A 14,371-nucleotide genomic window follows, 5' to 3' on the forward strand; every position below is an offset into this window, starting at 1 on the left:
TGTGTCTGTGTGTGTGTGTCTCAAGGACAAGGTCTGTTTATGTGCTCCAGCCTCATTTAATTACTGAGTGCACAAAGACAAACGCTCTTACTAGCTCCTTTCTGCCTTCAAAGCCAAATTTTGGCACCGAACTAATCGAGACAGGCAACCTTTGCCAACACAATCACACTTCAGTAGCTTTCCACCTGGCTCCACACACACTTACACACACACCAAGTGCTGTCTATGAGCATTTCGGCAGAGGCACTGACACTCTCCTGCCCTCTGTTTGTGTCAGCTGGTGATCGGTATAGTGAGTGGCGGCCTTCATTATATGTTAGTAAGTGGTCCTGGAGGGCTTCAGGAACACACAGGATGATCAAAGGGCTGAATGAATGAGTAGATTAACAGGCTGCCTTCACTGGAGAGGAAGACCAGGCCAAGGGCAGCGCTGGTCACAATGCAAACATCTGACCCTCATTACACACCTGCCATAATCTGAGCTTGCATGCTAATGAACACTTGTTTTGCGCAAGTGTGCATGAAAATGTCTCCATTCGAGTGCACACACTCAACAGCCTGCCCCTGCTTGCAGTGATATATTGCAGAGGTGTTCCCACTCTCAACACTGAAGTTTACCCAGATGTGGTTTTTATTGGAGCGAGTTAAGAGGGGCTGATCACAATGCTGTGACAGCAGCCTTTTACCAGCTCCATGGGCTGTACATCAAACCTGAGGGAGTGTTACTGGTTTCAACAGTCTGTGACAGACTGCAGGAGGAAAGCAGTGCGGAAAAAAAAAGCCATGCGAGAAGGAAGGTACGGTAGTCTAATATTATTCATCCACTAGGTGGCATCTGTGAGTGGAGTCCATGACAATGCGCCTGGAAGGCCCTCATACTGTACAATGGTCATAGTGCTGCAGTAAAATGCACTTCACTGCACTCTGGACTGAAGGCTGTCACTGGTTGCCAATCATCAGCATTTACACTGAAACAAAATGTGTCTTTTTGACCCATCCTGTACACTTGGAGCAGAGGGCATTTTGACACATGGACAGGGGAGCCAAGGGAATAGACAACACTACAGTTAATGGACACCCAGCTCTTCCTACAGACAAGGTTCTCACCCTTTTTAAAAAAATCATTTCCCTAGACTTTTCCAAGACATTGGACTGGCAAACTACTTTGATATTTTAGGTTTGTGATGTTGGGATGTTTCCCACATAATGAAGTGAACTGATGTATTACATTTATTGCCGTATTCATAAGAATAATTGGGATTTTGTTGTATAGTGTTTTCTCAACAGATACTATATACTGTACTCAACAAATACAAAAACTGCACTGTTTTGGCAGTCAGTTAACTTTTTTCCCATGCGTAAAATAAATATATTTTTGGTGTAAAGTGTTTACTGTCAGGAAAATTTTGCAAACTGGAGTATGTTTGTCTTCCTTCATACATTTAGTGTAAATGGTGAAATTAGTTAAAACTGTGACATCTGCTTCTTATCTTGGCAGGCAAGACATACTTCAGGCTGTGTCTGCTTCCTAACCCTATTTTGTGTGGTGATACAGAATCACACATAGTGTTTTTATTTAAACGTAACAAAGAGTCTTAAAGCATCAACAGGAAAATCCAAATCGTATAGCTGATATATTTTGGTACAGCAGCTGCTGAAATTAGCCACTGACAGTTAAAGTGCTGCAAACCACACTAAAGGCTAATTCATATATCTAAACTCTGCAGCTCTGTTCTTCCACTGCAAGTTTAAAAAGACACATTTATGTATTCAAAGTCAGATACGTGCTACATCAGAGATTTAAATAATAAATAAAAGGTTGTGCCTGCTGTGTGTAACATGCACCGTTTTGGAGAGGTCCTAGTATGCTCTATACTCTGCTCACGAGTTGGTCCAAGCAGGTGGAAATGCAAGTGAATATTATCGATAGAAAAATATAGCGTGGTCCTGCTTTTGCAGTCTGTATGATTGAGTTTAAATTTGGTTTTATCATTTATTTCCTCTGGCCACCATGGTTCCGTAGCCCCAAGGTTTTACCTGTGTTTCCCAGCAGTAGCAGCTCTGAGCCTATTTCATTTTAAACAATGAGTTAAGCTAGTACACTGTGCTTGTGTAGGATAAGAGACTGCGTACACACGCATGCAGCACACACGTCAGGAAAAAAGCAAGCTAGGCTTCCAAAATAAGGTTGGAAAGACCTGATTGCTGCCCTGCTGCATGTATATGTGGCTTAACAGGATACTAAAATTCATGTAAACACACTAATTGTTATTTCCTGAGCTTAATCAGAAAGAACCCAGTGCATCACATCTCTTGATTAATGTAGTTACTAGATGGCCTCAGCTGTGGTCAATGCCAGTAGGGTGGTCTTTATTTCAGGCGAGGTGGACCGACTCAACTAGAACTACACTGTGGGAGACGTTGGTCTACATACTAAGCATATGGATGTAAAGCAGGTTTCTATAGTGTTCTGAGAGTTATATCAAACCATAACTACCATAAAAACACAGCTGCTACCCTAAACATTTCACAGCCACAGGTAATGAGCATTTGATACATGCGCTAGATTTTCATTCATTTACTTGTTCATTAGTAGATTGTGTTCATGTATATTTATTTGGTGTGAATTTGATCAGTTTCATCTAATTTAATAAAAAACATGTCGAGGTTATCAGCTGACTCATTGTGTTTTGTCCGCACATTTGAATGCTTAAAACCAAGTTGATACACAAGATAGGACTATAATGGGCAGTTCCTAAACTGGTGAGTTGTTCGGCAGGTTGCAATGGAACGGCTTGCATATGGTTCATTGAGAAATGGTTGGTGTCCAACCACATTTCTTAAGGATGAATACCTTTCAAACAGGTAGAGCAGTGTTCTTTATGCCCGCAAACTGGTTAAATAGTTGAGGTGAATATTGAGACTTAACATGCTCACCGACACAGCTGTCACAAGTGGTTAAAATGTGGAACAGACAACATGTGACCAGCCACTGCACGTTAAACCTCAGATGTAAAGTCAGCCTGGCTCCTATGAATACATTGACATTTTAATTTTAGCTGTTTTTGTGTAAGCTAGCCGAAAACACACAAAGAGCATTGCATCCAAAATTAAAGGCATGCCTTGACATTTAGATTTTTACTCTTGATATTTTCTTCAACTGGTACTTATATTAGTTATTCAGGTTCTTTCTAAAGGAACCGTTTAAAATTGAAAGAAATATCACGAAAAGACAGAGGTGAGACCAAGTCATTTTATTTGCCAGTCACAAGCAAGTCTCAAGTCTTTGTACTGAAGTCCTAAACTTGAAGTTTCGAGTCCTGAACAAATCATAATGCACTCTTCACCAATGCAGTGCCATTTATCAACAGATTATTTTTAGTGTCATTTTTTCCAACTGGCACCCAGTAATCATTAGTTCTTCCTGGTTCTCTCCTGCAACTTGATTGGATGCTGTCGGATTGGTTCAAACAGTTCAGTTTATTTTTAATTTACGATCTGGGGAATTAGCGGTCAACTTGCTGGGAATGAATAGTGTTAACATTATTTATGTTTTAGGAAATTGATTGATTACTGGCACACTTTAAATAACATTTTTTTATATTTGACCTTGGGGGAAGGTATCAAGTATTTTCAAGTCAAAACTTGAGCTATTTGAATCCAAGTGAAGTCACAAGTCACTGCAGATTTGTAGAGTCTAAATTTATGGCATTTAGATGGCCAAGTCATGTGAGTCCAAACCTCTTAAAAATGTCTATTCATTTGAATGATTAATAACCAACCCTTTATAATGTGCACAGATCTGTCTCAAAAACAAAGTATTCTGTATGTGACGGCATGCCTTTAAAGAAGCCTTTCTCCCCCGAAGAAACGCAGGCTTCCACCTGGACAAAACTCTTTTATGTCCCAGCCCAGCTCCATTGTTCCCGTATGGATACAGCCCACTATTAATAGCAGCCACCTAGTGAATATTCCAGCCACCAACAACACCAGTTAGTATCCCAGGTGATTCAGAGGAACAGAGCTATTCCAAATCAACCCTTAAAATCTCTGCCCTTTACACTTGTGCAAATCTCAAATGGGGAAAAGCATTCTGCCAACATGAGTTATACATTTCTAACCCCCACTCATCTAATCATTGAAGTTCAGCTGTAGAACAGACCCTTATTAATCTTATACATCTCTGTAGTAGGGTTTCAGCTTCTAAGGAGTTGATTTGGGACAAGAAGTGCACCAGTGGATGTTAAAAGGCCAACAGAGTGTGTAGCAGGTAGTAAATATTAATTTGAAATAAAAAATGGTATTGGTGCACCCATGGTTGAAACTAGACCACAATAATGTTTGCTCACATCAGACTCCAGGACTGAGCTTAGCGATGGTTTAGAGCAGAGTCTCCTTGCGAGGACTGGCCAGGACAGGTTTGCGTGGGTCCAAGGGGACTAGGGTATCCCTGCATGAGTCAGAAAAGGTCCTGCCTTTGACATTAACAGGATGGGGAGCTGGGGACCTTGTTTGAAACCCTACAGAGGGGAGGTGTCTGGATACATGCTGGCTAGATTTTAGCTGGGAGTTTTTGGAGTTTTGGACAGTTGGAATGGAGGTGGAGGTAGAGGTGGGATGGGTTGAAGTGGTGGACTTTTGGGAAGTGTAGAGGCCTGAATGAGGTTGTGCTGGTTGGGCCGATAATGGGGCATGAAGGATAGACTTGCGTTGTCGGGTGCTAGGGCAATAGTTGGGGTAGAGGCTTTGGTTGACCTCAGGGGCAGTGTTGGGGCCGGGGCTACGGGCTGGGCTGCAGGGGGTACGCACACAGACAGGGACCCTGGCTCTGACAGGAGGATGATCCAGAGAGTTAGACCGCTGCACCACGGCACTGCACTTGGCAGAATCACTCAAACTGAACGTGGAGGCAGAGCGAGACATCTAGAGTACATAACAGAAGGAACACATATGGAGCAGGGATTTACATATCATGAAAAAACACAAGAGGAGACAGGGAGAGAGTATACATGATGAAACACAATGAGGGAGAGTATTTTATCCTTTCTCATACAACACACAGCAGCATGTAAACTAAATAACTGATTGAATAATGCTAATTGACACAATCACTGCTGATTTGACATTGACACTTTTGATGAATTAATGACAGCAGGTGCTACAATGCCCACAGCCGTGAGTAGTGGTTGTGCTTCTCCAAAATGGGAGGTGATCTGACCACTGAAAGTACTACGGAGAATGGAGTACCTCATACAACCCCATTTCAAAATACTGGAACTATATCTTTAACTAATATGGGCGAAAAGTCTATAAATGATTGCATTACTGGGGACAAGGTTATAAGTAAGCTTGACTTTTCCTCACCTCTTAACATTCAATTAACCATTTAAACAGTTACCATAAAAGTGTAGGAAAATGAATAAGAAAATTGCTAAAACAACACAGCCTAGAAAAAGTTTAAGAGCACGTTTAGGAGCAGAAGCCCATTTCCTGTGTTTTAATCTAGTTAGATCAAAACGACTGACACCAACTGAAAGCTGTTCCACCATGGTTTGATGGAGGGATCAATTGCCTGGTTCTCAGCAAAAGGAGAAAGAGATGGAGAGAATAGAAAGGAAATGAGGAACTGATGGACAGATGGATGGACAGAGAGACAGCCAACAGCCCCCCCAGTATTAATTGTGATGTTGAACAAAGTATACACATTTTGTAAACACTCCTGGAAGTTAAGGAAACTTCGCTTGATTATTGAAGGTAGTATTTATAAAGTGAGTAGACCAAAACAGATATTGTCCTTTCAATCACAAAGAAAAGGTCTGTTTCTCATAAATTGTGAATGAGTGACATGATATTACATGCTGTTGAAAAATTCCTACATTTGTGTATGAGATAACCTTGACTGAGTCAAACACAATACATTGCACATTTTAAACTTGGTGTGGCTACAAGTACAGCTCATGTTATAGACTAATGATTTCAGGTAAACAGAGACTTACAGCCAACGTGGAGCTGCTGCCGATACGGTTTTCACAGCTCAGCCTCTGGCTCTTCTCATCTGGAGTACCGCTGGCCATGAACGCCCTCTGGATCACACGCTTCGGGGTCTTGGTGAAAGAAAAAGCCCTTGTCACCTAGTACACAAACACACACAAAATGTTAGTAAAAGTAATAGGTCTTTTTTATAGGTCTCAAATGTTTGTTCTTTTGCACTGAACATGTTGGATTCTTAGCCACTTCATTTTTAGTATCAGTAGATAACATTCTTTTTCTCTTTTTGTAATCCATCACTGCACAACACACAGAAACACAACACATCACTTACAGTAGTTTGGGACAGAGAACCATGGGACCAGGCATTACATGGTTGAACTAGGGCTGCAATGTTTATTGTCTCCATTAATTGAATGGAAAATTGTGAAAAGGTTGATAAGTGTTTCTAAAAGGCCAAGGTGGTGTCCTCAAATTGTTTTGTCCACAACCCAAAGATATTCATTTTACTGTCACAGAGGACTAAAGAACCCAGAAAATGTTCGAGAAGCTGAAATCAGAGAATTTAATAGTTGACAAATAATGAATTAATCACTACACCTCTAGTTAGACCAACACTTGTAAAAGTTTTCATTGACAGAGTTTATTAAATTATTATATTTTATTTATTATAAAGGGTAATGTAATACAAAAATATGTCACTACTCTTGTTCTTATATGTTCAGGGATAATATTATGAACAGGCTGGTACTTAACACTTGGTAATACTGAAATACTCTCTTCAACTTGATTTAATCATCTCAACATATTATATTTAACAAAATATCAACAAGGACAATAATGATATAGATATTAAAAAGTTTGAAAAAGAATCATAATGCTCCACAAAACCATTAGCCAGCTACTGCAAAGGATCAGCATCTGACAAGTCATAGTTTTGATAGGAAGCCAAACATTTTGCCAGTAGTAGAACTGTTATATGCTATTACTATGCACTTGTATCCATTTGAACTGTTTAAGTAGTAGTCATGTCCACAATAAATGAATTCTAATTTCCTGAACAGATATCAGCTATTGACCTCTACATATGCCGTTTAAGGTCACCATATGAGGAAAAGCAGATAACTGCAGAAAAAAAGAATTTGGTAGAATGGCTGGTAAGACAGTCTTCACCAAAGTCTCTTTAGCCTTTTCCACCTACACTGCTCTCAGTTCTTCCCTCAAATATTTCTTTAAGCAGCTTTAAATCAGATAAACTAGTTTTTCTATACACAGTTTGACTATGTTACATATCTTTATCTGCTTGTTCCAAAGATTCTTTCAGGCAGTATCATGCTTCTGTTCTGCTAAATATTCAAATCCTTTGGCTGCCCTCTCTGGATAAGCTGCAAAGAGCAGCTAAACAGCATCCAAGTCAGATTTTAGTCTCAGCCCATTGTTTAATGACTGCACAATTACATCAGAGGGAAAGGTCTGTACTAGGTGTTTTGTTCCTAATGTCATTCATGTTTTTGTGTAATTCTGCCTAAAATTATTTTTATATTTACCTCATGATCTGGACTACAATTTAGAAAGTCCTGTCAGTCTGACCAAGGGCTGTACCAAAATTAGAACATTTGGGTCTACACAGAGTTCAACATTTGAGGTTGAGGCTGCTGACGGCTCTGTCAGTGTGTCACTGGACGGCAGTAGAGCATCTGGTTCAAAACTACTTTAGCTGACCTCGCTGTATTGAGCACCGGAGTGGAGTGTCAGAGCAGCGAACACAATCGAGCTGCGCTATTCTGCGTTGTGCGGCCGTCTCTATTTCTAACGCTTTGTTGTGTAGGTAGATACTTTAAAGACAAGACGGTAAATGTAAATAGCTTAACATTAAGGTGAAAAGACATCCAAAGTCATTTGTGACAGTCCCGAATTACAAGCAGTTGTGCAGAATCTTGTCCTGTTTGTCAGTAATGGATAATATGAACAAGCTATAACGAGAGCTGTATGTGTGCTGTGACACTATGTGGGCTATAATTCCTGTTTTTATTTATATTATTATTGATGTGTTTACACTGATTAGGTTATTATAAATAACGGATAATGTTGATGTCATCTGACCTATTTCAAAGTAAGGCAATCAGTGTGGGAGGAATTTGTGATAAAAATATCTAAGAAATGTGTTCGTAAACTCCTGCAGCGTAATAACAGTGGCTGAAAAGACTTTTACTCAGGGTTCCCACTCTTTTTAAGAAATCCTTTTCAAGGAGATTTTCTTGACACTTGTCCACCAACGGTCATATGATTTACCAGCAGGCTAAGTACTGACCCATTAAACCGCAGTTTTCACACAGCTTATCCTACCATCAGTCAAGTTTCGAACAAAATACGCAACCAGATTTATGTAAGCAATCTGAGTAAGGAGCTAAAATACAATAAAAAACTTCCTGTACTACATAAAACATTTTCAGGATCTTTGGTCATTTTAAATAACATTCCAAGTGTTTCCTTGTTTTTCAGGGTGTAAGGGAACCCTGTTACTGTAACATACCTATTAACTATGCGTAATGGTTCGTGCGTCACTGACCTGGCTGTGCCCCACTCAGAAGACAAGGCTGTGACCACGCCCACCTCCAACTCCCCCATTTATAATTTCACCCATTCTCATCTGGATAACCTACCTTACATGATGTACTCTGTGCACAACGATGCAGCTAAAAAGAAGTGTAATGAATCGGTTGACAGTTGAGTCGGGGGGATTCTCAACTGATGATTCAATTCATCATTGTTTAGAGTGCAGCCCTAGTCTGAACAATGCTTCTTCTGCTCAACATGCATATATGTGTTACAATGACCTGTCCCTGCAGAAGGTGCAGTTGGAAAGGTTAATCATGAGAAACCGATTGTTCTGCCTTTACCTTTTTAGAAGTCTTCTTGATGGCCCTGGAGGCTTTGCTCAGGGTGCTGTCCATATCCTTGGTGCTGACCTGCAGTGAGTCTGGGTCTGTACACTGAATCAGGTCCTCCTGAACACAATACAGCCTCAAACTCAATATCATAAATCATGACCTGAAGTGTGCAATTCATGTAATCAATACCAATAGATACATTATGCTTTGCTGCCAACATAGTTGCAAGAAGGGAAGGATTCACAGTGTCTTTATTTCTCTCTCCCCCTCACCCTGCAGTGGGCTTGTTAACAAGCAGGGCTCTATCTCGTTGGTATTCACAGTGCAGCACTGACCCAGAGAAAAAAGCACTAGGAATGCAGCTGCAAGGCGGCAGGCAGACAGAGGCCAACATCGCCCCCTGCTGCTTGCTCTGCTAAATACAGCAGACAGCCTCACCTCCATATCTTTTAGTGGGCTCAATAATCAAGCTTAATCAGCCCCACTGCACTGGGCGACATAGTCCTTCTTTACCATGAACATACATTGACTAAACCCTAAATTCACCTTCCTACTGGCAGAAATACTTACTAGAGCTCCAAATGTGGATTAATTCACAGCTGAAACTAGTCACCAACACAGCCACTATTTCCTCCTGGCTGAGTAACGTTTGGTAAAAACTGCAGAAGATTACTGGGCCTTTCTAAAAATATAAATCCACTTTTTTGAATTGTTAAATGACTGTTATACCAACAACTGATCCTGGTGCCAGTATCCACTTGTAGTAATGTCATGGTAGTTGTTTACAATGTTGATCATTGTTACCATGTTTGGAGCAAATTCACATCCTCTCTATTACCATTCCTGGTCCATATTCTGTCACTCTCCATTGCTAAGTTAGCAGTGTAAAAAATACCGTCTTTAAACCACTGCCATGGCCATCCGTGAGGGTGACGACTCAGAGTGACCGGACTCTCTCTCACTGCTTTCATTGCAGGTCTGACAGCGGTTTCTATTATTTTGTCCCACCTCAATGAGAGTAGGGTAAACAGACACATCTCTCTACACTACAGTTCAATACCACAAACTGCAGCTAGTTTGAACAAAAACACATTATGACCTTTGTGAAGGGAGGATTTATTGCAGGACTGTTGTATGAGACTGCATTCGTTTAAGCTTGGTGTACAGAATAAACGTCTTTCACACTTTATTTGGCATCACACTGATCCATAAAATAACTATCTGCACAACAGTGGAGCCATAAATAAAACAAGAGTAAACATATTAAATGTGATTAGTATTTGTGTTTTTTTTCTATTAAGTTATTATTTTATTAAAAACTGATTCTGCTGTTTTACTTGCAAAAATAGCTATTTATGATAAGGGTGCTCGGATCAGGGTCAAATTACAGAATGATGGAAGGGAGGGGGGGTTGCATATACTATTTCTAGTATATAGTAGGTCATTTTTCTTCTTACCATTTTAAAGTAATGGGGAGCTAATGCTAAAATACATTGCCGGTCGAGTAAATATAAGCGTGAAAAAGACAACATAACTTATAACTCCAGTGGAATAAAATAAATGTGTCATCTGATAGGCTCTTCAAACTATTTAGAGTGAATAGCAATCGGTGGCAGATCAATAGGAGCACCCTTATTTACAATTTGGGACGAAACAGCCTCAGAGCAGGCGGGCAGCAGACCGCTATATATAGATACACACATCTGGAGAAGTATCGGAAGTAAACAAGTCGCCATTACTGCAGTACAGGAAGGAATTTCTTTGTTTTTACAGCTCTATATTTTGTATCGGACATGGATAGCAGAAGGTGTTCTGTTCCAAATTTGCCAGTAGCACAGCGCTTTCAGCCTGTGGCTTAAGGGTGGTGGCAAGACGAACACTAGACCACTTTGTTTTTGGAGAGGAAAAAGTTACATCAGCAGTTTACACTGAAAGAACCTTTCTAGGACTATCACAGCTTTCTTCCCTTCCAGCCAATCTGTCAAACTACCTACTTTCTTTTTGTATGGTGTGTGTAGGCTTACCGCATCAGCTCTGCAGATGGTGTTGGCGACGTGGCGGCAGAGTGTTCGTAGCCAGGTGCTTTTCACTGTTTCCTCTCCCACCAGTTGGAAGCTGAACAACAAGTTCTCCTGTTCAGTTGGAGGGCGAACCACCAAGGCAAATGCGTTCACACATTCTGAAAGGGAGAAGGCAAAAGAGCGAGAGATGGACAGAAAGTGACAGAGTGAAAGAAAGAAAATAATCAACAGTGACAGAAAGAAGGGAGACGAGGAGGATGATGGAGGAAGGGTGTTGGACAAGGAGCAAGGGAAGAGAAACAGATGGAAAGATAAGAGCAGAGAGAAGTAGTGGAAACAAATCAACTTCAGTGCTTCATCCAAACTCCATAAACACCAATGATTATTGTTCCCTGTGTGAAGATACCCTTTGTCTCTGAACAATGTGCTCTTGCATGAAAGCACAGGAGTAGACAAAATAAAGGAAACACTAAACTTTCTAAGAAACACTGAAATATGGGCTACTAGAGCTGTGTTTAGGTAGGAACAACTCCTGGACTCCTAGACGTGGTAGAGCAGTTTTTTTTACCCCTGCTGATTAGCAAGACCTCAGAAAGATGGGTAGCAGTGTGTAAGGTTATGCTTCTCTGCCATTACTGTGTGGCTTCATCAGCATCAAGACTGCTCTTGTTGGTTATTCCATAATGCTGATTGACTTTTGTTTGCATTTCCCATTTTCACCTATTAGACATTTCTGTTGTAGTAAAATATTGTGACAGCAGCACTAATTGTTATCTAGGCAGAAGACTGTACATTAGTATGTACTACAATAGTATGTTTAAAAATAACTTCAATAAAATGACTAAGGAGCTGCTAAAATAAGAAGAAATAATATGAAACTAATACGACAGAGGGAATGGCATGCAGTATTTGTGGACTATTTCTTCAGTGTCTAAAACCTGCTTTAACTAAATGCACTATATTTAATGTCCACCATTTACTTTGAGGGTCTAAATAAGTGTGAAGTCCATTCTCTACATAGTTCTACTGACAATATATCACTGCAATGTGTCACATTTTACACATGCAAACCAATAAATCTCTATTTACTGCTCACTAAGTATTGAGTGTCTGTTTTATTAGAAATAGTAAATGAGTGTTATTTAGACACAGCTCTTCACAGGACTCATCATGGAGGTTGTCTCATTGTGGTTTGTGTGTCCATCATGTGGAGGGACACTTGCATGCAATGTAGGTGACCACAGAGGAGTGAATGCTTATAAAAATGAGAATTAGACATACCTTTGCTAATACTGCTGCCATAGAAAGTCACGGTTGTGTATCTCAGTAATTTAACTATCGTTTTCAACTAAGAAAATCCACTTGCAAAGACTTTATCACCAGCATGAGCTAATTACATGATAAGTCTGTCTTAAAACAAAAGCCAGGTGCTCATATAAACATTGAAATATGTTTTATTTGCTGTAGTCATTCCTCATGGTCATACTGGCCTTTAAAACATCCTAATGCCCTTTCAGTGTAAGTGATGGGGGACACAATCCACAGTTCTCCTTCCAGGAAAGAATGTATCCCAAAGTTCATCCAAAGCTTTAGATGAACATTTTGTACGGAAGTAGAACTGTGGATTTTGCCCCTATCACTGTGGTTTCAATGAATGAAAATACATTAGGAAGGGATGTTTGAATAGCCAGTATGGACAGGAGGAATGATCACAGCAAGCAAAACCTGTCTGAATGTTCCTATGGACACCTGGTTATTGTTTTGAGATTGTTTTAATTGATGTAAAAAACTACCTAATAATTTAATTGGAAGTTTTTCTCTTTCTTGTTGGTGTCTCACAACAAACCAAAAACCAACCTTTGAGACAGCTACTTCATTTAAGAAATGACCAAAGTAACCATTACACTTTAAATGACATCCACGCCTGCTGTGAGACTTGAGAATGAAAGGATTTTTAGCAGTTGTGTGGAGTATTTGGAATATGCAGCTCAGTGTGGAGTATCTTTGAATGAAAGGACTGGAAAACAGCTTCTGCCATCAATAATGTTCAAAGGAAGGGAGTGGAAATCCTACAGTTGGTTTGTCATTGTTTCCAACATTGTGCTGTATTGCTGTGGCGCCTCCAAAAGGGTGCTGAACAACTTTTGGGTATTACAATGAAAGAACATAGACCACCTTCAGATAACATACAGATGAAGTGATGAGCAGTAACTTCATTAGTTTCCAGTGTGTTACTGTGTTACCCTCTGAGTCCTGCAGGTCCAGCACTCTTCGAATCTGGGACAGCGGCATCAGTGCGATGTGTTTGAGCGGGGGCGGTGGTCTCGTCTGTCCCAGTGGACTCTTAAATGTATTGATCACCTTGTGTCGCTTCCTTGCAATCTGCATAGACGCACACACACACACACACAAAAAACGAGCACAAAATCATACAAGAACTTTAGAGGTAAATGAAGAAAGTACATGCTTGTGTGTGTATGTGCGTGTATGTGCGCATGTCCTTTTCTTTCGAGTCTGAATTGAGAGTGGGTGCATTTTGCAGCATGTGGGTGAAGCTGCTGTCGGTTACTTGGCAATAAATCAATGAGGCCTTCATAGAGGTAAACGATGCAACTCATTAATGCCACATTAATTAGATGCTGAGAAGGACGAAAGAGAGAGGAGGGAGGGAGGGAGGGAGAGGATGAAATAGGACACTACATCATAAGTCATTGTTATTGTGGCAGTGTGAGTGAAGAGGGTGAGAGAGTGATTATATGAATGTAAGAGTTAATCAATGAGCAGTGTTGATGGACCCACACTAACAACACTCACTCAATATACATACAGGACTACATGGAAGACTGAAATCCATGTGTGTGGCTGTTCAACACACACACACACAGGCTCATTAGGAGGTGTCGCTGACACTCCTGAATCAGCACAGCCACCCACCTCATCTCTTCATGACTGCCTGCCCCGTTCTGTTCTCATGTTGCCCCTTGGCTAATTAACACACACCGACTGTGTCAGCAATGATAGACTGCATACACACAAATTGATCACCTTTCCAATCTCACTACTCTGTAAAAGGGCCCTTTCCTCCTCACCACTGAATATGAATCTCAGCATGTTCTTAAACACATGCTGAGATCCATGCTGAGTCTCCCTTAACAAACAAGGAACAGAGGAAGAACGCCGCAGTAGATGGAAGCATTTAGGGAGACTTTTCCTACAATGACTGGTTAAATGATAACACAGTTTAAATTGGTGAAAACAGAAAGGGCTTTTTGGTGATGCAGCAACTTGTTGTACTACATATATTGGATATGGTTACACTTAATAGTTGAACTACCACATTGCATACCCAAACAGCAACAAACACCAAATTTGTATCACATATACAACTGCCATTTAAATATTTAGAAACTAATTAATTAACTAATTTATTGAGTATGACAATCTCTGAACAGTTGAGCAAGCCTCAGTCAG

The 14,371-nt window shown here is 40.4% G+C and overlaps 1 protein-coding gene across 1 annotated transcript in view; it reads right to left on the reverse strand.

Annotated features, from left to right (window-relative positions):
* Positions 1–14,371, reverse strand: part of ect2 (epithelial cell transforming 2) — a gene marked incomplete at its 5' end in the record, with an annotated part of 28,288 nt that overhangs the window by 756 nt on the left and 13,161 nt on the right. Inside the window, 5 exon segments of the mRNA XM_035652677.1 lie at positions 4,350–4,923; positions 5,997–6,131; positions 8,889–8,996; positions 10,904–11,058; positions 13,144–13,282. Of these exon segments, the coding sequence (XP_035508570.1) occupies positions 4,381–4,923; positions 5,997–6,131; positions 8,889–8,996; positions 10,904–11,058; positions 13,144–13,282 (1,080 nt within the window).

Source organism: Morone saxatilis, unplaced genomic scaffold, assembly GCF_004916995.1.
Source record: "Morone saxatilis isolate NCDOM2014 unplaced genomic scaffold, NCSU_SB_2.0 Contig12, whole genome shotgun sequence".
NCBI lineage: Eukaryota > Metazoa > Chordata > Actinopteri > Moronidae > Morone > Morone saxatilis.